We start from the raw sequence: 24,982 nt of genomic DNA on the forward strand, positions 1-24,982 counted from the left end.
ATCATGATTCTTTAACAAAGTTTGCAATTGATATGCCTAAGAGTGGGTTGAAAGGAGCTGGACGCTGGGTCAGAGATGAACGCGGAGTCCAGAATGGGTTAAGCTGCAGGTAGTAAGAGTCTTGAAGTGTCATGTTAAGTGGACCTATTGTTATTATAATTATTGATATATATATATATATATTGTTTTGAAAATCATAACTCATTATTAATTCAATGTATTTGTGTTGATAATTATTTTGTGATATTAAATCACATATTAAAACATGCCATTTGAGATAATGTGGGTAGCAAATGGAGTTGTGTATTTTTGAATCATGAGAACTGGTAGAAATACATAAACAAAAAAGAGTATATCACCTGGGAAATTGGTGAATTTTGAATTGTCTCCTTATCTGGCATTGTATTTCCGACATATTTTCCAGCTACTGTTTTGGATTTGGAACTCTTGTAACCTCTTCTCTTCCCAGAAAGTGGAATCTCAGTGGCATGCTTCAAATTTTTATTTTTTATTTTTATATAATGTATCCAAGTAGTCATGTAATTGTGACATGATCTTGTCCCCAAGGGGTAGCTTAATCGGCTGGAAACCACGCCTCATGAAGCGGAGGTCACTAGTTCGAATCCTCCCTCCCCTCCTCTTGTGTGGATATGTAAAAAAAAAAAAAAAAAAAAAAAATTGTGACATGGTCTTTTAATAGACAGATCATTCTATTTTTGAGCATAATGATCATGTGTTTTGACATTATACTGCTGCTGTGGTGGTGGATCATACAGTAGAGGAGAATGAGCAAGAGAGTGAAAGCAGCTCTTCCTGATGGACTTTGAGTCATACATTTGAAGTTGTTTTTACCTTGAAATATTTCCCTGGACATTCTTTTTCAACATCAAAACAAGCAGGTGGGAGTTGTTTTCGAATGTCAATAACTAAAGGACAAATGCTAATAAGCACTCCCGTTTCTGACCGTTGTGGGATGAAAGAAACTGGGTTCCTTTTTCCAGGCAATCAATGTGACCGAAGTTGAATAGTAGATATGGACTTTGAAGCAAATACATTTAATTGGTTAGGTTGACAATTTTTGACACGACTTGCAAATTCGATACGAATTCAACGCAAAATTAGGATTTTGAGGTTGGAGAGTTTAATCCGTCTAATTAAATGAGTCAAGTTGTAGTTGATCTATATAGTTTTATACTTATGCTTTGATACAACATGAACTCGATATGTAACATTGAAGTGAGTTTTTGACATGACTTGTAATTTTGACACAAACTCAACTTGAAATTAATGGGTTAGGGTTTAATGGTTTGACTTGTTTAATTAAATGAGTTGGGTTAGGGTTAAGGAGCGTGACTCGTTTAATTAAATAGTTCGGATTATGATTGATCTATATGACTATATAGTTAATCTATGTCTTGACACTATCCGAGCTCAACACGCTAATTTGAGTTGACACTCTTATATATTAGATTTACTACCATTAGAAGTGAAGCAACACAATATAATAATCAAGAAGACAAATCATTGAATAGAACAAGAAAGCATATGCAAATGCCTGTAATATACAAACGTCCCTTACAAACTCGTTTATAGATTGTTACAAACTCTTACAAAGATTGCAAATAGTAGGTAGAAGGTTTTATTGAATGCTTTATAGGCTTTGATATCAGTTACAGAAAAACACTTAAAAGAATAAGTTATTACTATAAGACACTCAAACTTATTTTACATTCGATGATCTCTATAAAAGAGCTGTTTACCCTTTTGTAGAGTTGTGAAAGATAAAAAAATAAAAGAAGTATCTTTTACTTTTTGTAAAGATAACTTGTTGTACAATGTAGATAGTAAACCAAAGTCTCAATTATTGTTGCAGGTTGACAGATTCTCTCTTCTTTCTATAAGCGGTTTATCAAGCTTCTCGTATACTTTTTTTTTTTTTTTTTTTTTTAATTTATCGTTCTAGCTAATTAACAAGATTGTGATATTCTACATTGATTAGCGAGGGTGACATCAAACCAAATTTAAAAGACATTGGGGTTGGTCTCTTTCTTCTTTGGTCATTATGTTCTTAACGGCCATTAGGGTAAATTTGTCAATGATCCAATTGAAGATTAGCATTATGCCTCGCATTATTTAATGGGGTTGTAACCTACCAAGTAAAGTAAACCCTAGATCGAATTAGAATGCAGCTAAGCAACTCAAGTGGAAAATAGTTCTGCAATCAAATTCGGTGAGAGAGAAGAAGACAAAATATCTGCCTATTTGCCTAATGTTATGTTAGCTCCGGAGTAATATTAAAAATCATACTTCTATTTTATTCTCGTTTTATTATTTTATTAGTGTTAATGCCTATTAATACATAGATTAGTCATGGTTAAAAAAAAAAAATAAATTAAAAATTCAAAAAATGATGAGCACTATCAAGCCACCCTAGTGCGTAAAAAAAAAAAAATGAAAAAGTAATACTATATATCACACTTTTATTCACTTTGTTGATGTGTTACTGCCAATTATAAAACTCAATAATTTTAAAGTTAAAACATTTTCATCGTCTTAAACCTCAAAATTAAGTGCATAAAAATACAAAACATTTTTTAAAATGGAAAAAAAAAAGAAAAAAAGAAAAAGAAAAAAAAAAAGTAGGCATTGTCAAATGCCCAAAAAAAAAAGCCGTATAAAAGTATATATTATTAATTTTTTTACACATAGATCTATTTATGTTCTTGTGTGCTAACGTGCGCCAATTGCCACCACCTCTCTCCGCCATGGCCGCACGAGACCACCATCATATCCACGCAAAGAAAATCCCTCTCTTCCCACTCCTCTCTCTCCTCTGCTTCGCTTCCATCTTCCTCGTCCTCTCGCTCTCCAGGAAAACCTTCTCCAATGCCTCACACTCGCACGAAACCTTCCGATTTCGACACACCCGGAGCCCCGACCCGAATGCGGCCCCGGACTGGTCCTGCGACTACGGGGACGGGGCGTGGATCCGAGACTCCGACTCAACGGGCCCGAGGTATGACGGTACGTGCAAGGAGATATTCAAGGGCTGGAATTGCATCTCCAACAACAAATCCAACGGTCACGAGCTCACCGCGTGGCGGTGGAAGCCCCGGCGCTGTGATCTCCCGCCGTTCGATCCGGTTTCGTTTCTGGAGAAGCACAGGAACACCAGCATCGGTACTCTCTCTCTCTCTCAAACGAAGCAGCTAGTTACTTTCTGTTTGGTTTCTGAGAAAATGTAGGAAAATGAACAGTCACTCTCTTTTGACAGTTATGGATAATCTCCTTTGTTGAGTTGTGTTCTCTCTCCTTTGGTGTTTGTGGGAGCTTATGAATGTGGAACAGTGCAGGGTTTGTTGGGGATTCCCTGAATAGAAATATGTTTGTTTCTCTGTTCTGCAATCTGAAACGCGTGTCCAGTGAAGTGAAGAAGTGGCGGCCAGCTGGTGCCGATCGCGGATTTACGTTTCTTCGCTATAATCTCACCATCGCGTATCACCGCACGAATCTCTTGGCTCGTTATGGTAGGTAAGGTTTTCTCCTATGCCTAACATGAATTTGATTTGAGAGCACAATTTTTCCATCGGTGATGGCTTTTTGTATGAGTTTTGTGAAAATAATAGTCAAGTGATTAAATTTAATCACTTCTTATCTACTTAGGCTGCGTTTGGGATTGCGATTTCATAGACAATAAGTACAATTTTAAACCAAATTGCAGAACGTAAATTGTTTGAGAACTGCGTTTTTAAAAATTGTAATTTGAAAACGTAGAAAATCTACTTTTTCAAATCGCAGTGAAGAGAGTTTTTTTGAAAACGCAGAATTTTAAAGGCTAAACTACGATTTTGCCAAACGCTTAACTGCGTTTTTAAAAATTACTTTTTTCAAATCGCACTTTTTGAAATCGTAAACTCAAACGGACTCTTGAACTTTTAGGATAACTGATAATTTCACATGGTATAAGAGAAGATGATCATGAGTAAGTAGGGTATGAAATGGACACAATTAGGGCTGGATTCGAGCCGAGTTGGGTATTTGGCTGTTGAACTCAGCTTGACATGTAGGACAGATATAAGAATATCATATAACGTATATGAGGCTTGTCGAAAGGACTTGTTCATTTACAGCGTGTCACAATTATCCCTATAAGGTGTTGAATGTGAGTGTTAGTTTTTTATTTGAATAAACTGTTTATTTGATATTTGTATAACTGTAAGGTGTTGATAAGTGTTTGTTTGTTTTTCTTAGTTGTTTAGTTGATACCGTGGATATTATATTCGACATTTTTAGGTTATATTTAGGCTCCTGTTTCATGCAGGTGGTCAGCTAATGCCAATGGTGGTGTGTTGGAATCTCTTGGATATAAAGAAGGCTTTAGGGTTGATGTTGATGTTCCAGAAGGCACATGGGCTGAGACTCCGGCCTTTCATGATATTCTAATCTTTAACACAGGACACTGGTAAATTTATTTTCATATCCGTATGTCATAGAGTATTGATCACTTCTATGATGTTTGACACTGCAATGGCTCTGCCCGATGTTCGAGCATTGCTTTTCCGTTTCCCCTCTCCCCAATCTAACATCCAAAACAAGGCTTACACTGCAATAGTTTACACTGTTGTGTGGAAGACGTTGCCTTCGTGCCTTTTGTGGTGTCTATAGAGGAAAATGAATGATATAAGTTTTGAGGGTCGCGAGAGGGCTTTGGAGGAGATTATTTCTTTATTTTTCATCACATTGTATTTTTGGACAGCTACTTATGATTATTTATCATGATTTTATTGTTCTTTTTTTGCCTCTGCTAGATAGGTGGCTTTTCTTGTTTACTTTTTATGTACTTGGGGGCATCTTACGCTTTTAATGATATCTCGATTACTTTTAAAAGAAAAAAAGTTTAAAATGCATCTTGCTTAGTGCTCAAGAAATTGGGCTTACATATGTGGTGGATAAATGCTTGGTCATATGACCATTGAAATTCACCATTACAGGAACAAAGTGCCCATCAGTTGTACTATAGAATCTTACTGCTCTGCGATTGTAATTATTGGAAAACTTGTCATTTGGTTGCATCAAAATCTCTACACTTTTTAAACCAGTTGTGAGGCCGTGCAGCCCATACTTATTACATGACCTTGTTAAATGCAATGAACATCAATCAGGGCTGGAGTTGCTAATTTCTTATTTATGACGTCCTTGTATTGGTTTTTGTTTTTGACAATTGGAACAGTTTTTATGGTATGAGAAGATATCGCTGATCCTTTATTTTGCCTCTTGGTTCTTGTAAATAGGTGGTGGGCTCCTTCAAAATTTGACCCTGTGAAGTCACCCATGCTTTTCTTTGAGAATGGTCACCCTGTCATACCTCCAGTACCCCAAGATGTTGGCCTGGATATGGTCTTAAAGCACATGGTACAGGATTGAAACTTTTCTTCTGTTTAATTTTCTCTCCAACGGTGAAGAAGAATTAGGCTTACACTTAACAGTTGGTCCAGCTATACTTCAACTCTATACTTTCTGCAGGCTTACACATATATAACTAGTGATGTAACTAATGCAGGCTTACATTTCATAGTTTGTGTAGCAACCAGTGATGTGAAAACCAGTGGGCGTAAAATATTATTTATGTTTGGAAGACGGATAGGCCATGCTGTGTGCATATAGATGGCTGAGTTTCCTGATTCAAACTCATCATATTAGCTGTCAACAGTGTCATCAGTTCATTATCATAATTTTACGTGACTACCTGATCTGAGAATTCCATGAATACAATAGGGAAATAATCCGATGAGAACATATTTTGACAGGATAGGATGTTGCATATGACCCTGCATATCTTCAGTTATTCTGTCAGAATTTTTTCATATAGTACATGTGCTTTCATGATAGGTACTGTTCGTAGAGGAAAAACTGCGACCGGGTGCAATCAAATTCTTTCGTACACAATCACCTAGACATTTTGAGGGAGGTGACTGGGACCAAGGTGGTTCTTGTCAACGGCTACAGCCTTTGTTGCCAGAGCAGGTGGTTCACATTGAACTTGCATTCTAATGTGTTTGAAACTCCATTCCACATGCTTCTATTGTTGCACTTCTGTTTTGCAAGACAACATTAAAGGTTTGAAAGTCTTGGTTTATCTTTCAGGTTGAAGAACTCTTCTCTCTGAATAATAATGGAACAAATGTGGAGGCACGTCTAGTGAATCAGCACCTATACAAAGCCCTTAAAGGGTCTGCTTTCCATATTTTGGACATAACCCGCATGAGTGAGTTTAGAGCAGATGCCCATCCATCCACTTCTGGTGGAAAGAAACATGATGATTGTATGCACTGGTGCTTACCAGGAATTACTGATACTTGGAATGACTTGTTCATAGAGCATCTAAACAATATTAAGTTTAGAGATTGATATATTAATTATTTTCATCCTGAAATTGCATTCGCTTCCGGCTATCTGAAATTTGTCTTTGATTTTGATGGAGGTAGATTATTACATAGTTATTCCCCATTTTTGCACAGATGATTAACTTGTTGTCCCAAGCAATGAATGATGAGTTTCTTAACCAGTAATGTAAATATACCCCTCCTTTCTTATGGGAGGGTGGGTTGGGACCTTTGGGGGAAGGTTCTCCTTTGGGTGTTGTAAAAAAAAAAGAAACTACAACACATTTTCTATAGTTTTTTCGACCGTCCATATTTAATTTCACCCTTTCTCTCTCTCATAAAAAATTTAGAATTAAATTTGAACCGTTGAAAAAGTTATATGAGATGTGCTGTTTTTTATTTTTTTATTTTTTATTTTTTATTTTTTTAGCACTTAAGGTAAATTCCTTATGGTCTGACACTCAAGTCTCTCTCGTTTCTCCAGTAAACAACTCCTCTCCCCAAATAGTCGTTCCCTCCCTCCAGCTCGTTTTTTGCCCCTTAGTCCTCTGACTCCTCTTGGACTAAGGTGTTTTGTTTCCTCCTTGAGTTTTTCTCAGTGGAGTATAGGTTTCTTCTAGCCATTAAGGCTGTGGAGCTTTTGTTCATTCGGTAGATCCGGTGGTAACTGACTTTTTCTAGCCTTGTTGGGCTATGGTAGCTTGTATTTGTGTTGTTTTTTCTTTTTTTTCTTTTGTCTCAGGCAGGAAAGCTCAACTCAAGGTGTCCAATTTGGGGGTGTGGCGGCCGTTCGTATTGTTAACGGTGGTTTTTTAGCTAGTTTTTTCAACTGTTTTCTTCGATTTTTGGAGCCAGATCTACATAACCCTGTTGCTTTTCTCAAGACACGCGCCCCTCAGCCGTGTTTCCTGTCGTCGTCCGCTTCCACTGCTGGAAGCACTGGTCACGCCGATCGTGGGAGTCCGGCGCGTGACCTGCATGCGCTAGAGAGCCCTTTGCTCTTTGGTGCGTGTGAATGGCCACGCTCCTCTATTTTCTGGCCGTGCACAGTGGGAATGGGGTCTACGGTGGCTACTCTACGACTGGGTGGTACCGGTGACGGCGCGCATCTTCCACGCGTCGCAGTCTCCGGTGGAGGCTGCTTCTTTTTGCCGGCAGCTTTTTTTTTTGGTTTTTTCTGCTTTGTGTTGTGTATCCCCTTGTTTTCTCCTGTACAGTCTGCCTGTGTATTACTAAGATTTTGTTGGAATTTTTGTTGGTTAGATGCTAGATCGGTTCTCTTTTATTTGAGAGTGAGCGATAATGTAAGAGAGAATCAAATGTAATTCTGGTAGGGTTTGATGTTTCTGCTTAGACAGCTGTTTTTAAGTCAGATCCTTTTGGCTTAGAGTGTAGAGGGTCCTGTCTCTCAATTTCTCAATATGTAAGCTTTAGGGTTTTTCAGAATTTATAATAGTACATGTTATTTGTTTAAAAAAAAAAAAAAAAAAAATCACTAATGGTCTGGTTGGGGGAGATTCAGAGTATAGGATTTTGGTTAGTCTTGTCTACTTCCATTTTTAAGTACTTTCTCATTAACCGGATAATATCAACAATCATTAAAAGAGAGTGACTTCTGTTTGTTAAATTTCTTTTTCTTTTCTTTTTTGTTTTGTTTTTCTTTCTCAAAACAAAAATACTAACAAACACAAAATACTTTTTAAAATACAAATCAAATATATATATATATATATATATATATATATATATATATATATATATATATATATATATATATATATATATATATATATAATTTTTTTTTTCCAAAACGCAGTAACAAACATAGTGAATAACAGATTTCATTCGATGTCTTAAAACCTAATAAACTCCGTTTCAAAAAAAAAATTTCCTCTGTTTTAATTACATTAATAACAAGTAAAGAAGGATCCGGTTTTTGTGGTGTAGTTTTAGACAACAGCACATCAGCTATAAATTAAAGCAACGGTTGAGATTGTTTTGGTTTCTTTCACAAGTTAATCTTGCAAGTCAAGTGAAGTGATGGCTTCAATGCTTTAACACGTGTTTCAACTCTCTAACAAGAAAATACAGCTTATATGAGCACCTGTAAAACATTGATGCTAACTCTTTAACTTGACTTGCAAGATTAACTTGTAAAAGTTTCTTTTAACCAAACTCAAAATTGTTGAACCAAACGTTTTAGGTTTTATTTTTAATATTTTTGGATAGATTAAAACTACTCTCTATACTCATTTTACGTCGGTTAATGGGATGAGTTTTAAGTGACTATTTTTTTTATTTTTTATTTTTATTAAATGACTAACATGATAAACCACTTAAAAATACATTACGTCAATCAATATGAAATGGGGATTGAGAGTTCCATTACTCATTTGAATAGGCAATTATAATGATACGATAATTTTTTTTAGAGATTATTTCTGTCCTAACAAATTCATTAGGAATTGGGAGTTTTATTTGTAATATTAGGAATCGTAGCCTTTGGACTATTTATTATTCATTCATCAAAAATATTTCAGTCCAGTTTTTTTTTTAAGAGAATGCATGCTCTCTACTTTCATATGGATTCCACTTCATAATACATAAATACTTTTGACAAAAATCAAAAAATAAATATATATTGCAACGTCATCGCTGAAATTACCAAACATTTCTAGGCAATCAAAATTCTGAAAAATTGGGACAAGAACGTAATGATCAAGAGACAAGTGCATGGACAAGCTCAGTTCAGTATCATGAATCATGATATATAAAATACTTACAAGCGGGAGACGTTTGAATTAACTGGAAAGTAGGATGCTACAATCGGAGCTCCTTCAGATTTTGATTTGCACATAGGTTTCTCCGAAGAACATTCTTTCATGCGGGAGTCCGACCCTCCCACAATATCATCGGAGACCGGAGGCGACGAGAAGCATGTCTTGAAACAGCTGAAGATGGCTGAGAGACAAGCAGCCATGTTGTCGATGATCCCTTCGATCCTTCTGTTTAGACCTTTTGACTTGGTGAAGACCCTTAATTAGCTGATCAACAAGGTTGAGGTATTGGACATGCAAGCAATGAATGAAGGAAGATAGTGATATATATATAAGGGTTCGATTGGCTTGCAAAGGAAGGAGAAGAGCAAGTAAAGCATATTATTGTTTTAATTATATTAATAATGGTGTATTAGAGATGAGAGTGATCGAGTCCAAATGCTTGGAAGACTTTTAGGTGATGTTTGGCAAATGTTTGTACAAAAAATTAACAAAAAGTGACGATGTGATATAAAGTAAAAAGAATTTGTATAGAAAAGTAAAAAAGTTTTGTATTGTAATAAAATTTTTTATTTGAATAATAATAAAAAATTATTGATTTAATATAAAAAATGAAAATTCAAACCTGGTAGTGTAAATTCAAACCTGGTAGTGTAAATTCAAACCTGTTAGTCCTTTACACTACCAAATAGATGCTGTTGGTACTAAAATTAGGTCGTTTTAGACTAAGAGCAAAAGGCAAGGCCAATAAAATTAATTTCGTTTATTTTGTGGAATAAGTATTCTATTGAGAAAGGTAATAATTATTAGCGGGAATAAAAGAGAGCATGGAATGAAATAGCTATTCCTACTCTTTAATTTGGTAATAACTCATATAATTTAATTGGAATCCAATCAAAATTACTAAAAATAAAAAACCCACATGATTAAAAAAAGTTAAAAAATAAAAACTCAAATTATATAAAAAAAAAAACAATTTTAATTTTAATTTTTTTTTCTTTAAAAAAAATGAGAGAAAATTAAAAATAATGAGTGGTTTTTTTTAGAAAATGTAGTCTATTCCGCGAGCTAAACGAAGCCTAAACGGTGGAATTTAAGGCATAAAAAAAAGAAAGAAATACAATTCATTTGATTTCTTCTCCCTTTAACACAACTTATTATATATAGTTTATCTTTTGTAACAAGTTTGATAGGTCAATTGTTGGTCAATAGATTTTTTTTTTTTCAAGTCAGAAGAACAAACGTGTAACCAATAAAAGCATGCCACAAGAACATTCTTACTGTATCTCAGCGAATTGTTATAATTCATCTGCTTTCTTCTTCATGTAACACATCTTAGGGCCTGTTTGAGTTTGTGATTTAAAAAATATATGATTTGAAAAAATAATTTTTAAAAACACAGTTATGCGTTTGACAAAATCACAGTTTAACCTTTAAAATCGTAGGTTAGCCTTTAAATTTTGCGTTTTCAAAATGCATCCCCATAACTGCGATTTGGAAAGGCAGACTTTAAAATTCCGCGTTTTCAAAAAAGCACTTTCTTAACTACGATTTGAAAAGACATATTTTCTACGTTTTCAAAATGCAATTTTTAAATGATTTATTTTCTACGATTTGATTTAAAATCTCACTTTTAAAGGTCAAATTACGATTTTTCCAAATGGATAACCGTATTTTTAAAAATCACTTCTTCAAATCGCTATTTTTAAATTGAACTTTTTACAATTACAAACTCAAATAGACTCTAAGTTGTGTTATTTATTTTTTTTTTTGAATGCCTAAGTTGTGTTATTGGGAGAAGAAAGCAAACACATTTTTTCTTATGACTTGCATTTTATTTTTTTCCCTAATGACTTGCAATTGACCGATCAAACTTGTTACAAAAGATAAACTACAAGATAGAAGAAAGCACATGAGTTGTATTTTTTGCTCCCTTTTTTTTTTCTTTTTTTTTTTTTTTTTTTTTTTTTTTTTTTTTTTTATATGCCTTAAATTCCACCGTTTAGTTTTGTTGGCCTTGCCGTTTAGACTAACATAATCTATGCGGTAGTTTACACTAGAATAGCCAAAATCCAATTCCATTGTTCATTCGTTCATCATCCATGACCATAAATCCATACAAATTACATAAACAGATTCATATACACCATTAAATATAGAAAATACATAACATTTCTGAAGATAAGTTTTCATACTCGAAGTGGAATATTGTGGACAAAATTAAAGAAAGAATCACAAGCAAAGTTTTATTGTAAATGAGAGGGGAGATCAGAGGCTAAAAAATCAATCTACTTTGACAGTCCACCCCATCTTGTCCTCAATACGCCCCGTTTGAATCCCTGTTAACACAACATATAGTTTCTGCGACACTGTTTCAGCTCCAGTTCTGTATTCAACCCTGCGCAGACGTGACCAATAAGATCAAAACAATCTCATACATAACTTCATTTAAGGGTATCGAACTTTTACCATTTTGAACGAAGATATCTGAACTTCAAAACGATTCAATTTAGGGTATTCATTTTTTGGAAAGTTTCAATTAGGGGTCCTATGTTAGGATTTTCCGTTAAATTCTATCAAAATTTTCAAAATACTCCGGTATTTATTTTTTTTAAAAAATTTATAATTTTTTTTCAAAGATCCAGGCATGGGTATTTTTGCTAATTTCGTTAAATTCTAACTAATACCTAAATCCTAGCATTTTTTTTTTTCTTAAAAAAAATGAGGGGTATTTTGAGAATTTTGATTGGATTTAAGGGAAAATCCTAACGGAGAACCTCTAATTGAAACTTTTCGAAAAATGGATACTTGAAATTAAGACGTTTTGAAATTCAAGTATCTTGTTTCAAAAATAGTAAAAGTTCGATATCCTTAAATGAAGTTGTCCAACAATCCCCATATATATATATGGAAAATGTTAGATTTACAACACCAATACAACAACTGTACAAACAATCCCTCACATGAGGGTGGGTCCCACATACTGGGGCCCACCCTCATGTGAGGGGTTGTTGTGCAGTTGTTGTATTGGTGTTGTACAAGAATCAAATCCCCATATAATTGGAGAAATGATCCATACACTCATTTCTCACAACAGCCCCACAACAAGCTGACATGGCTGGTAATATTTTATTATTTTTTTTGTTTTGTTTTGTTTTCTTTTTGTAAAAAAATAATAAAATATTACCAGCCACATCAGCTTGTTGTGGAGCTATTGTGAAAAATGAGTGTACAACAACTGCACAACAACCCCTCACATGAGGGTGGACCCCACATATGTGAGAGGTTGTTGTGCAGTTGTTGTATTGGTGTTGTAAATTTAACATTTTTCATATATATATGGGAAAATGTTAGATTTACAACACCAATACAACAACTGTACAAACAATCCCTCACATGAGGGTGGGTCCCACATACTGGGACCTACCCTCATGTGAGAGGTTGTTGTGCAGTTGTTGTACAAGAATCAAATCCCATATATATAGGTCCCACTCTATATGTCTACAAAAGTGTACAACAGTTGTACAATCAATTTTATATGTACAATCAATTTTTTATATATATATATATAGAAAAGAGATTTATGAAACTGAACTTAATTGGGAGTTACCTTTTATTCCGATAGGTGACACTAGCAACGGGACTTAAAACCACAGCAGTCCCTGTACAGAAAAGTTCATCAGCTTCAAGCAAATCCTCCACCGGAATTACACGTTCTTCCACCTGAACCAATTGGGACAATGTCGATTAATTCTTGGGAATCACTTTTGCATTTTGTAAAATTTAATACCTAATTTGATTTTCTCTCTATATATATGCAAGTTATCATACTAAGTTCAAGTTGAAAAGGCCTAAAGCTTTCTCGGGCAGGTGAGTAGGTGATCAGTCTCGAGAAAATTGGGTCTGGACAACTTAATTGTACGGGATTTGAGTCCTGTTAAGTGTTATCACTTGGCATATATATCATAGTAGAAGAATGATGATCACCTGGTAACCAAAAGCAAGGGCAATCTCAATGATACTCTTTCGAGTGATTCCAGGCAGAATAGTTCCACGTGTTGCTGGGGTCGAAATAACATTACCCTACCACATATACAAAATGTAAATTCAATCATGTTAAGGGAAAAGTTAGATTTAAGATGATTGAATTACTGGCAAGATGATTTCATCATAAGAAAAACGAGTACACACATGATTAAGTAAATATAGTTTTAGAGCATTTTCCGTGTGCCTTGGGTAGGTAAAAAAATACTATACTTCTAAATTGATCTATTTGAAATGAGATATGTTTGGTGTCACTATTTTGCAAATCCACCATTAAATTTGTTGAATCCACATGTGGTCTCACAAATTCAATGGTGGATTTGCAGTATATTTCTTGTACGGAGATGAATAAAAGATGTGCAAAAGAATAAAACTGAACATTTTCCATTTGAAATTACTCGGAATATTTGTCAAGTCATACCTTGACAAGGAAAATATTACATGTTGAAACTTCCTCAATGTGCTTCCCTGTCAATGCATCTAGGAATAGGACATCAGAGAATCCTCTGGCCTTTGCTTGAGTCACTGCTTTGTAAACCTATAGAGTAAAAGGGAACACTCTGCATAAGCGACTAGGATAGTCAAGAAAACATGATGGATATGTTGAAATAAAGCAATTGCCTCAATTTGTTAAACGTGGTAATTAAGTTCCAAATAGTATCCTGAGCAAAGGACCAAGCTAAAGATACAAATAGCAATGCCTTTGTAAGTTTCTTTACATTATTAATGTAAGAGTTTTGCTAGAAGCATAACTTCTAACAGGTACTGGATCTAGAAAATGTTGTTGATCGATCTCATGGGAGACAACATGTTGAAGGAGCAAAAAGTTGTATAAAACCCACACCACTGCATCCTTTTATAGATGCAATGGTGCCTCTTCACAGCTGGTGCAACTCTCCCAATAGTTGCATATGTTAAACAAATAAACCCATTGAAAGGGTTGTCTTTTCACCATGAACAAACATCTCCCATGGGAAATCTATCACCATAGGAGGTTATGGTGTGTGAGGGTGCACACTATTATGGTGTGATCACCCTTTATATTCTTTCATCTCTCACTTGAGGACACTATAGTAGTAATTGATAGGATTTTCAGTTGAGAATGATTTTCCTTGGTACCCAATCTTTGCCCCCATGCCGACTCTCATCTGTAATATCAACAAATTGACGTCAATTCATGACATAGCCCTACGTGCGCATGCTTTGTCACTTTCTTATTTGATCCCACCCTTTACCATATTCTTTCCCATCAACAACATATTAGGGGCGACTTCGTTTCACTATCTTTCAAGTGAACGACATCAATTCCCCATTATATTGTTGGGAACATAGTCCACACCCATACCACCACTAATGACTTTAACCAAACACATAACCCATGTGTCGACTTTTGCTGAATATTTGATGAAGTACTTTCTTTAAGGGCCTTATTCTTGAGGTTTTTCTTGATATACCTTAGAAGCGACTTTACACTGCACGAGCATAGATATTACCAAGTTTCATCATGGTACATATATATTTGTGGACTTTACATCCATATGAACCGTAATATCCATATCTCATTAGCTAGTGCCTCATACCTTTAACCGACCAATTATGTCCCCCTAGGTTGTATTACACAATCTCTCTCATCCACGCAACCTTTTCCGAATTATGCCTTTTAACCATGTAGCTATCTCACCTAAGTGTTTCTAAATCCCATTACACCTAGATGCTCTCTAAATTTATCTAGAGATAGTCCCTTGGTAATAGGATCAATCACCATCTCATTTGAGGGAATAAAGTCGACTTTAATCTCTTCCTTCTCCACTATATCATGAGTATAATGATAATTCACATCAATGTATTTGCTTTTGGAGCTATGTACTCAACTTTTTATTAATGAGATAGTAGACTTATTCACACAAAACACATTGATTAGTTGGCTAGGTATACCTAAATTTAAACTATCAACAAAACGTTAAATTCATACCATATTACTTACCGTTATGCTACATGCAATTTACACTACAAAAAAACCATTGTTTTGAGTCGCTTGTTTGGAGTCATTTTTGGGCAAAAAAATGACACTATACATTTTTAGTCGCTTGAATAGTGTCGGTTGGAAAGCAACTTAAAACATAGGGTTTGGACTCCGGGTTAGAGTCGTTTTACTGTTCAAACAACTCAAATTAAAGTCGTTTTGGTAAGAATGACTCTAATTGTTTGGAGTTGTTTGAACAGTAAAATGACTCCAAATGACCAAAAGTTTTGAAACAACCGGCTTAAAAGAAGTTATACTTACCGGTGAGTAGTTGGCGACAGCCTTGACGCTTCCAGTTCCACCCGGAGCAGCACGATGGAGCTTGTCTTCAACAACCAAGTTTAAGGGACCCTATTTTATGAAAAAAAGAATAGCATGATCCTTAAAGATTTCCTAAGATCTTATGATGCCATCATATAAGATAACAATCAGGATGTCTCAAGTTTTAGTCAATATAGAGTTTAGAGCAATTAATGCTACATATTACACCCTTATCTTACTGGATTGACGTGGTCAATCTTTTTTTTTTTAAATAAAAATTAAAGGTTGATGGGTACGATCACATCAATCCTGTGAAATAGGGGTGTGATAGGGGTGTAGCATTTAGTATTTTCCAGCAGTTTAATATAAAAAGTAATGCCATATATATATCACTATCCCATCATGCTAATGTAGGATTGCCAATCCGCTACTGTATTTTTTTTCTTCTTCTTCTTTTAACAAGAGCTGATATAAGGATAGATTGATAATGTCACGTTAGCATAGTGAGATAGTGGTGTGGTATATAACATTACCCTAATAAAAGGTATATATACATGCGGATGCTGTTATTTGTAATATCCACAGCTGCATCCGCAAAATGCGGATATTACTTTTAGCTATCCGCTACGCATCTGCATCATGTTTTTACTAACCTCATCCTTGCGGTTTTTATCTGCTATCCGCATATTAGGTAATGAGCATATTTTAAACTTTTAGGCCTTCTTTGGGCCTCTATTAGGGCATATTTTAAACGATTTAAAAAATAAATTAGGCCGGCTTTTAGTGATTTTTGGGCTTGTTTTAATTTTTTTTTTTTTGAAGCTCTAATCTTTTTAAAATATATTGATTTCAAATTACTTTTTCCTTTTTGCTCAAATGTTACATAAGAAAGCCACACAACCAACACAACCAATGTAAAACATAACCTATACTTAATCTAAAATGATGTCTTTTTGGTATTAAACACCAAAACAAAGACTTTTTGATGGATTTATGAAATATAAAATATACAAAATATATATTATATATAAAGGGTGTGCGGATGCGGTTATTAACCGCATCCACATACACTAAAACTATTATTCGCAATTGCATATGCAGATGGTGATTTTTGCATGTAAAATAGTAATGCTATTTAGTAGATTATTAAATGACTGTTATAATTTTTTTATTTTTTATTTTTATTTTTTATGATGTGCCAGTGAAAATCAGTATTTAGATTAGCACTTGAAAAAAAGGAGAAGATAAAAGTTAACTTTCACTGCCACGTTATCCGGTTAATAATCTACTGAATAACATTAATCTCTACGAAAATACTGGTCTACCATACATTTCCTCTATTAGCATAGCCAATAACCCACCTTATGATAATTTCCAACAGGAACTGAATATGTTAGGAATGTGTACTCTGGTGCGGGCCCCATGCCCAGATGAGGTCCACTTCCAATGAGCAATGGCCTAACGTAGAGCGACCCTTTCCCTGGTGGAGGTACCTGTTTCATCAAACGCAAACTTCTAAACATCCATGAAGCATAAGATCGGGTGTTTCACGTTGTGATTTTGCAGATAAAAAAGTGTGATTTTAAACCAAATCGTAAAAAATTTATCATTTGAAAGTACGTTTTTAAAATATAGCGATTTCAAAACGTAAAAGAATATGCGTTTTCAAACTATAGACAAGACTTTAAAGATTATACTACGATTTTGAAAGTAAAACTGAGATTTTACTGTAGATTTAAAAATAACGTTGTCAACTATATCGCACGTTTTGAAATCGAAAATTCAAACAGAACCAAAGAAGAGCGGCAGACAAGAAGGAAAGGGGGGATGAGTAGAATACCCAATGCTTGTTGGCGAGGACGGTTTGCTTTACAGCCTCAACAAATTGCTCAATAGATGGCGATGGCATGCACATTCTCTCTGCACCATTCTTCATGCGTTGAGCATTCTGTTCTGGTCGAAAGAGCAAAACACGACCATCTTCCTTCCGGTATGCCTTTAGGCCTTCGAACAACCCCTAAAGACATCATCGTATCCGTATGTATGTTAATATATATATATATATATATATATATATATATATATATATATATATATATATATATATATATATATATATATGGGAAATTAATGAGGATGTTTTTAATGGTACCGGCCTCTTAACACATTTGTGTGCTAAATCGATCGTAGTGTTAGGATGCTGCTCTAACCTGTCCATAGTTTAAGATTCCGGCAGATGGGCTCATCTCAATGTTCCCATAGGGAGTTAAGTTTCCTCGAGTAAAATCCTCCTCTTCAGAGCATTTCATCACGTACATGTAGTCTGTTGGAACTATACCAAATCCAAGTTCATCCCAGTTGAAATTGGCATATTTTTCAGCACCACTTGTGTTTCTTTTTTGTCATATTTTTCAATCAAAATTAAAAGGAAAAAAAGTTACAAATGGAGCAAAGAAATGATGGATAGATATTAACAACAATGACAATGTGAAATGAACTCTAGAAAAATCAGCTCAAGCAGGCTATTGCTGCTACAGATAACTGTGAAGCCCATCTGTAGAGAACAGCTAGGTACTACGACCATGTTTAGGACTGTGTTGAAAAATAAAGCTTTTCTATATAGAAAAGCTATGAGCTTCTTAGAAAAAAATAAAAATAAAAATCTTATGTTTAAGCTTTTCCTAAAACAATTACAGTTTTGGGTTTTCAATTTTTTTTTTTAACCAAAACGATTCATTTTTGCTTGGCATAGCTTTTTATGTACTAAAAAGTACATTTTAAGCTTCTTAATGCAATCACAAACAACCTCTACTTTTGAGTAGCATTTTGGTAATAGCTTTCTAAAGTTTGGAAGCGGATTGTTGTAACTTCTGGCTAGCAGAAACTGAAATTCTTGCAAAATTTTCTCAACTATTTATCTACATAATTTTAATCGAATGCTATTCGTATTACCTGTTATCCATGGTTTGGAAGGCTGTTTGCCCGGCGGCTGGTGCCATGGAAGCAAAATTGGCTCCAACTGTAATCAAGAAAAGTTTAAGCCGATAAGAAACGATAAATTTAATTATTTAAATTAATAATTTAACACTCCTGTTCACGTGCTCTCAAACTCTCTCTCAACAAGTGAGACATAACACATAGCTAAATATTTAACTGAAATGAGATAATAACAAAAACAAAATTTAAATTCAAAATCTTTTACTTTAATACTACGTTAAATCAATATAACATAGCTGCAAAATTGGCCCCAGCAAAGCATGCAGTCACTCATGTCATGAAATCTCACATGGGATTGAAATTAAAAACATGCACGTAATGGGGATTACTTTTTTAGTTATTTTAATAGATTGATAGTCAGGGAAAAGAAACGAAGGCTGATTGAGAGCTAGCCACTTGGATCAGAATTCTTGCCGGCTGAAAGCAACTAGAGAAGAGTTGGTTCTTTATAAGATGAGGGTATAATTGTTCAAATAATAAGTAAAATTACAATTCAGTTATCATGTTATAAGGAATCGGCTCCTCTCCTGTTAGAAAAGCCATCTTTGCTTGCTTTAAGATGAAAGCATATATTTAGAGGTGTAAAACGGATTTTAGAATTAAAACGTTCATCGTTTTATATATATATATCGTTATATATATATAATTAAGTAATCAACATACACACACACACTTTAGCCTAATACATTACTTTGAAGAAGTTTCAAATAAACGCCTATGCCAATTAGCTAACGCTTAAGAAGGCAAAATAAATTTAGATAAAAAAAAAGGCGAAATAAAACCAACTAGAGAGGATCCTAGTCCTTTTCAACGAGGGCGGAATCAGAATTTGAGATGAGGGAAAACGAAACTAGGAAGAAGTTTCAAATAAACGCCTATGCCAATTAGCTAACGCTTAAGAAGGCAAAATAAATTTAGATAAAAAAAAAGGCGAAATAAAACCAACTAGAGAGGATCCTAGTCCTTTTCAACGAGGGCGGAATCAGAATTTGAGATGAGGGAAAACGAAACTAGAAAATAAAGATTTTTAAGGGTAAAAAACTAATTTTGGGAGGTCAAATTCATAAAAAAAAAAAAAAAACATAAAATTTAGGATAATTTTGTTGTTTTTTTTTTTTAAAAAAAAAAAAATTTTAATTATAGGTTTTTTAAAAATTTTGTGGGGACTATTGCTCTCCCAACTCCCAAGCCCAGGTTGAGATCCGCCCTGCTTTCAAATCTCGTGTTCGGAAGCATTTTCGACTGATCTTTCATTCTTTATTCCTTTCTAATCAAGAATGGAAAAAACCTCAATCTTCTAACCTTTTCCTTATTGTCCTAGAAAAAAAAAGAAGCAAAATGGATGGCCTTTGGAAAATCATCAATACAATGTGGTTTCTATTGAACTCACCAAAGAAGAAAGAAAGAAAACAAGAAATTACGTACAAAGAGTGAAGACACAGAGACAATGTTGGTAGATAGTTACCGCAACAGAAATAACGACGACGAAATTGTTCGATCTTCACCGTGAGAAAATAAACTCGTATAATCACAAAAGTTTCGTATAAGAGATATATATATATATATATATATACACACACACAAATAACACTATTCAGATGAAACAAATTAAATTAAGCACAGTTTTTTCTTGAGTATAATATAATTAATTAAATAACTATAATATATATATAAATATATATATAAAATAGAGTCAACCTGTTGGTCGGCCACAAACTTTCCCCATCGATGAAGATTGAAAAGAATGAAGAAAATCAAAGAAATTTGAAGATCTGGAACGACAAACGGACCGCATTATGGTAAAATTCAATAGTTGTCGTTGGTGCATGTATGCATTTTATATCATCATCATACTCGTTACAAGCTCTTCGACCATTTATTTCCTCTTTTAAAGCTACAAATACGTTTTTTTGTTTTGTTTTTCCTTACAATTAATAGAAGTGTAATGGTAAAACAGGAACCAAGATTCTCTAGATCGAATTTTTAGCGTATAGAAATGTTATTTTGCATTCTCTCAGCCAAAAATACTTGTAATCTCTCTGATATGGTACCCGCTTCATTTTTGGATCACATTCTATATCCGGGTTTCTTAAATCGTAACTGTTATTTTCAATCTAAATGGCTCAGATATTTTGTCACCTTAATATTTATTAACGAGTAATGCTATATGTAAGACAACAAGAGTCATGACCTATTCCCTTCTTATTCTCTCAAAGGTGATGAGGTTTTTTAAATCACCATTAACAGATTTAAATTTGCATATATATAGCATTACTCCTACTAAATTCGTGGTAAATGAAAAAAAATTTAGTAGTTTAATTTGAAATCATCATTTATTGAGATTTTAAGAACTTTAAATGAAAGAATCTTTTTAGGAATTTACTCAATTCATCCACTAATATTATTATATATTTTTCATTGTGAAAATTTTACTTGGATGATGTTAGATATATATTTGGAGAAGAAAGTATATAATATTATTATATTTTTGTCATTGTGGAAATATCATTCAAGTGAAATTTCCACAATGAAAAAAAATATAATAATATTACTATATTAGTATATGAATTAGTTGGAAAGACTTGAGTCACCAGTAGTGCACCACACTTTGGAAAAATCTACCATATTTATATTTTTGTGGTTGTGGAAATTTCACTTAATTGAATGATATATATGATGTTGAATATATATAGTTGGAAAGACTTGAGTCACCACTTTGGAAATATCAAAGAACCAATTGTGGTCGCCTTGGAATATTGACTCTTAGGAGCATAATAAGATGTAAAATACCTAATCAAAAAGTATTATTTTTTTATTTTTTTTATTTTTACATACTTATTTTTTAATAAACAACTCAAAATTATCCATTGTCTTCTCTGTTTTCTTTTAAATATTATTTTTTATTATTATATTATTACCAATGTGACCTCTTGGATCGGAGAGGGAAAAAGAAGAGAGAAGGGATGGAGAGAGAAAAAATATTAAAGAAATGATTTAATGTATTTTAGCTAGCTTTTAGCTAACCTGCTGAAAGTGAAAAATTGACAATATTAACTAAATTTAATTAATATGAACATTTTACCTAATATGCTAGAGATGCTCTAATACAGCTCAACAAATAGGTTTGTGAAGACCTCAAAATAAAAAAAAAAAAATGTTTATATGATTCCCCCATAGGCCATAGGTTTCGAGGCTATCAGGAGATCAGGAAGAGAATATTATATGCTTGCAAGTGAATATATATATATATATATATATATATATATATATATATATATATATATATATATATATATATATAAAATAAAAAATTGTTTTTGAAACAGTTTGTCAAATACTTTTTTAACGAAAAAACAACAAAAAATTGTTTTTTATTTTTGTTATCGAAAACAATTATCAAACACAAAAAAAGAAACCGGTTTACCAAATGAGCTTAACATTTTGTGTCAACATATATCATTAATAATCTTTTTTTTTGGGTAGTATTTACTAGTAAGGATGTACATACGGATGCGGATGTGGTTATTTGCAATATACACATTCGCTTTCGAATATTAGGTAATGAGCTTATTTCAGTCTTTTAGGTCTTTTTGGGTCTCTATTAGAGCTTATTTTCACAATACGATTTTGACAATAATTTGGGTCGATTTTCAGTGTTTTGGACTTTTAATTTTTTTAAAGCCTTAATCTTTTGAAAATATATTAATTTCACATTACTTTTACATTTTTTTTAAGTGTTACATGAAAAAGCAATACAACTAACTAAATCAATGTAAATATAACCTATATATACCTAATCTAAAACGACTTCATTTTGGTATTAAACAACAAAATAACGCCCTTTTAATGAATTTATTAAATATATTATATATATATATATAATATGCGGATCCAGTTAAATAATGGCATCTGTATATCTTAAAACTGCTATCTGTACATATAAATCATGATTTTTATTATCCGCACTTGCATGTATGAATAATTATATATAGCAGATTGCGAATGGTTAGCATCTGTCTGTACGAAAAGTTTTCACCCATATTTACCAGTACTTGTAAATAGATAGCCTTCTTACCTCCACGGCTCGAACCTGTACTCCACAGTCTCCACCCAATCCAATCCTTCCACAGCACCCGAGGCCTTTTGTGTATATTGTCCACCCAAGAAACCAAAGACACATTGATGAAAAGAAAAACAAATTAATATACAAAAAACTGAAACGGACTATACACTATATACCCACCTGGGCTGTGTAATCTGCATGGAGAATGAGATTCCAGCTCCCATTCTTTCTTCTTCTTCTTCTCCTTCTTCGACCCTTCTATAAACAGACGAAGGGCTGAAATGTGGGTGAAAATATGCTTGACCCCACCGACAAGACCCATTTAAATCTCTATTATTTGCTTTTGGTTTTTGTGTCTGCAGTAACCAAACTCGTGGGGATTGTGATTGAGAAAATTACACATCTTATTTTCAAATTTATAATTAAATTTTTGAGACTAATATTAGATCTCACACATTCAATACTCTGTTTGAAACTTGAGGGTGAGATTTGCGTGCCTTGGTTTTAGCAGTACTTCCTATATATAAATTTCACTCTCACAAGTCACAACCATGGGAGCTCCATGACAATGCCATTGCTAACGTACAATAAACCTGACACTGTGTACGATCTTTACTGTCTGCTTCTTGAATTTCCATGTGACTCTTTCTGCTGTGTACGTTAAAATGGAAAAACTTTTTGCACAACAATCATAGTTAAAACTCAGAAAACAGATTTCCCTTTTTGTATTCAAGATCTTATTGTTAGGGAGAAGTCTTTTTCCTATATCTTTTGTTGGGATCATGATGTATTTGGTAGTCTTTGCAATAAGATTTGTTTCTTCTTTGTTTCAAAAAAAAAAAAAAAAAAAAAAAAAAAAAAAAAAAAACTCAGAAAGCATAGCAATAAAGAAAGAGAAACCATAAAATTACAATTCTTACACGACTATTCTACAACTTCAAGATATATGCATGAATCTCACCTAATATTTATTAATTGTGAGATAATTATGCAATATGAATTGTGTATGAATCACTTCCAGTAAAATATTGATGCAAATGGCCTTCAGATTTAACTGACAACCTTAAGACGACAGATCTGAAGGTTTTAACTAACTCCAACTCTCCAAGGATATAATCCTTCAATTTACACCTGCCGACTAACGGGTTTCTAGTGTAACAACAAAGAAAATATCAGCCGACGGCTGCCACTGACTTTAGTTTGCATTGTGTTGTATAACACCTCTCCTTTTGTTTTGTTAAGGATAGGTGCAGATTTGGGATATCGTAATATTGATTAAGGTTGGTTGGTAATATACCCATTTTCACCCAATTGAGCCCGGGTAAGTAGTCCATCAGAATCAGACATCTGAGTCTTGAAAGTCGAACTGTGACTATTCTACTTGGGTGTTACCATAGTAGTACCTACTCGTTAAAAATTGCTTAGAAAAGGCTTCGACAGAGAAGAACCACATGTACTCTTTCAAGACTAATTAAATTATAGTTTGACTCAGTCATATCATGATATCAATAGAATTCAATGTGACTAACACTAAACAATAGTGAGTGATTCCTATGGTGAGATACATAACCACCGCTGCTGGTAGTTACTCCTTGCCTCAACAGTCCCAACCCCTATATTTTCAGTGACACCTCAGGTGGCCCCATACTAGACCATTGTACAGGCGTCACACCTTACCACTCTGCAATGGTAGGTGGCGTTTAATTCATTTGGGACCGTGCAGCACCTCTGGATGACAATTGGCAGGGGACGTGCCAAAACGTCATGTCCATTTCACATGCTGTCTAACTGCAGCATAACTTCTGTCAAAGCCCATCTAGATAAAGGGCACCCCATGAACATAAAGAAGGACAAACTCCCAAAAGGTAAGCATTTATGCTCTTCACTCTTAATACTCAAAAGAGCACTTTACTTTCCCTTAAAAAAAGAAAAAAGATAAAAAAAAAAGAAAAAAAAAAGTAGTTACTTAGGTATGGAAGTATCCACTGCCATACCTACTTTCTTTTGTGAGAAATGATACATTCACAATCATTCTCATTCAACTCTCACACAATCCTTTTATATTGTGTAAGTCCCATGCATGTAGGTCCCACATGTGAGACCCACACAATATGAAAGAAGGGTTATGTAAGAGTTGGGTAGAGGTTGTAGGTGAAACATTTCTCCTCTTTTGCAGACCCTCTTGACTTGAACTTGGCCGTGTTATTTATGGCATCATCATTTGGTATGGCATTTTCAGTACAAGCTAATGCACGTGAGAATCACATGTAGAATAAATTTCTTCCAACTTAATTTGGGGGAAAATTTTGTCCACGATACAATTATACAATGGGCAAAAACTATAGAAAAATAATCTCCTCTAGGCTCCGGGGTTCTTTTGCATTTTTTTTTTTTTTTGATGAATAAGGGAATCCCAAGTATTTGGCTTTTGGAG

The 24,982-nt window shown here is 33.9% G+C and overlaps 2 protein-coding genes across 5 annotated transcripts; one reads left to right on the forward strand and one right to left on the reverse strand.

Moving 5' to 3' along the window:
- Window positions 1–2,685: 2,685 nt before the first annotated feature.
- Window positions 2,686–6,438, forward strand: LOC133882036 (protein trichome birefringence-like 13). Its single transcript, XM_062321127.1, has 6 exons — window positions 2,686–3,180; window positions 3,354–3,531; window positions 4,322–4,462; window positions 5,292–5,412; window positions 5,890–6,024; window positions 6,145–6,438. The coding sequence occupies exons 1-6, from the start codon at window positions 2,718–2,720 to the stop codon at window positions 6,406–6,408; spliced, it is 1,302 nt and encodes a 433-aa protein (XP_062177111.1). The 5' UTR covers window positions 2,686–2,717; the 3' UTR covers window positions 6,409–6,438.
- A 4,784-nt stretch (window positions 6,439–11,222) lies between these two features.
- Window positions 11,223–22,815, reverse strand: LOC133881940 (branched-chain-amino-acid aminotransferase 2, chloroplastic-like). Of its 4 annotated transcripts, XM_062321018.1 has the most exons (11): window positions 22,729–22,815; window positions 22,561–22,625; window positions 18,441–18,507; window positions 17,699–17,882; window positions 17,329–17,505; window positions 16,850–16,981; window positions 15,489–15,578; window positions 13,626–13,742; window positions 13,148–13,243; window positions 12,771–12,883; window positions 11,223–11,558 (listed from the first exon to the last, which is right to left on the reverse strand). In XM_062321018.1, the coding sequence occupies exons 1-11, from the start codon at window positions 22,770–22,772 to the stop codon at window positions 11,444–11,446; spliced, it is 1,200 nt and encodes a 399-aa protein (XP_062177002.1). In that variant the 5' UTR covers window positions 22,773–22,815; the 3' UTR covers window positions 11,223–11,443. The 4 variants fall into 4 exon arrangements, with proteins under 4 accessions (XP_062177002.1, XP_062177001.1, XP_062177003.1 ...); XM_062321017.1 differs by lacking the exons at window positions 22,561–22,625; window positions 22,729–22,815 and adding an exon at window positions 20,184–20,304; XM_062321019.1 differs by lacking the exons at window positions 22,561–22,625; window positions 22,729–22,815 and adding an exon at window positions 19,951–20,045.
- Between the last annotated feature and the right edge of the window lie 2,167 nt (window positions 22,816–24,982).

This window comes from Alnus glutinosa, chromosome 11 (genome assembly GCF_958979055.1).
Source record: "Alnus glutinosa chromosome 11, dhAlnGlut1.1, whole genome shotgun sequence".
NCBI lineage: Eukaryota > Viridiplantae > Streptophyta > Magnoliopsida > Fagales > Betulaceae > Alnus > Alnus glutinosa.

What these genes read in the sequence shown, in the direction of transcription:
- LOC133882036 (XM_062321127.1), top strand. Translation starts at nt 2,718, where the DNA reads ATGTTCTTGTGTGCTAACGTGCGCCAATTGCCACCACCTCTCTCCGCC. An exon ending in CTCTTGGCTCGTTATGGTAG is followed by an intron (nt 3,532 to 4,321) that starts GTAAGGTTTTCT and finishes TGTTTCATGCAG; the next exon opens with GTGGTCAGCTAATGCCAATG. An exon ending in ATCTTTAACACAGGACACTG is followed by an intron (nt 4,463 to 5,291) that starts GTAAATTTATTT and finishes TCTTGTAAATAG; the next exon opens with GTGGTGGGCTCCTTCAAAAT.
- LOC133881940 (XM_062321018.1), bottom strand. Translation starts at nt 22,772, where the DNA reads ATGGGAGCTGGAATCTCATTCTCCATGCAGATTACACAGCCCAG. An exon ending in GAATCTTAAACTATGGACAG is followed by an intron (nt 17,506 to 17,698) that starts GTTAGAGCAGCA and finishes TGATGTCTTTAG; the next exon opens with GGGTTGTTCGAAGGCCTAAA. An exon ending in TCCTCGCCAACAAGCATTGG is followed by an intron (nt 16,982 to 17,328) that starts GTATTCTACTCA and finishes TTGATGAAACAG; the next exon opens with GTACCTCCACCAGGGAAAGG.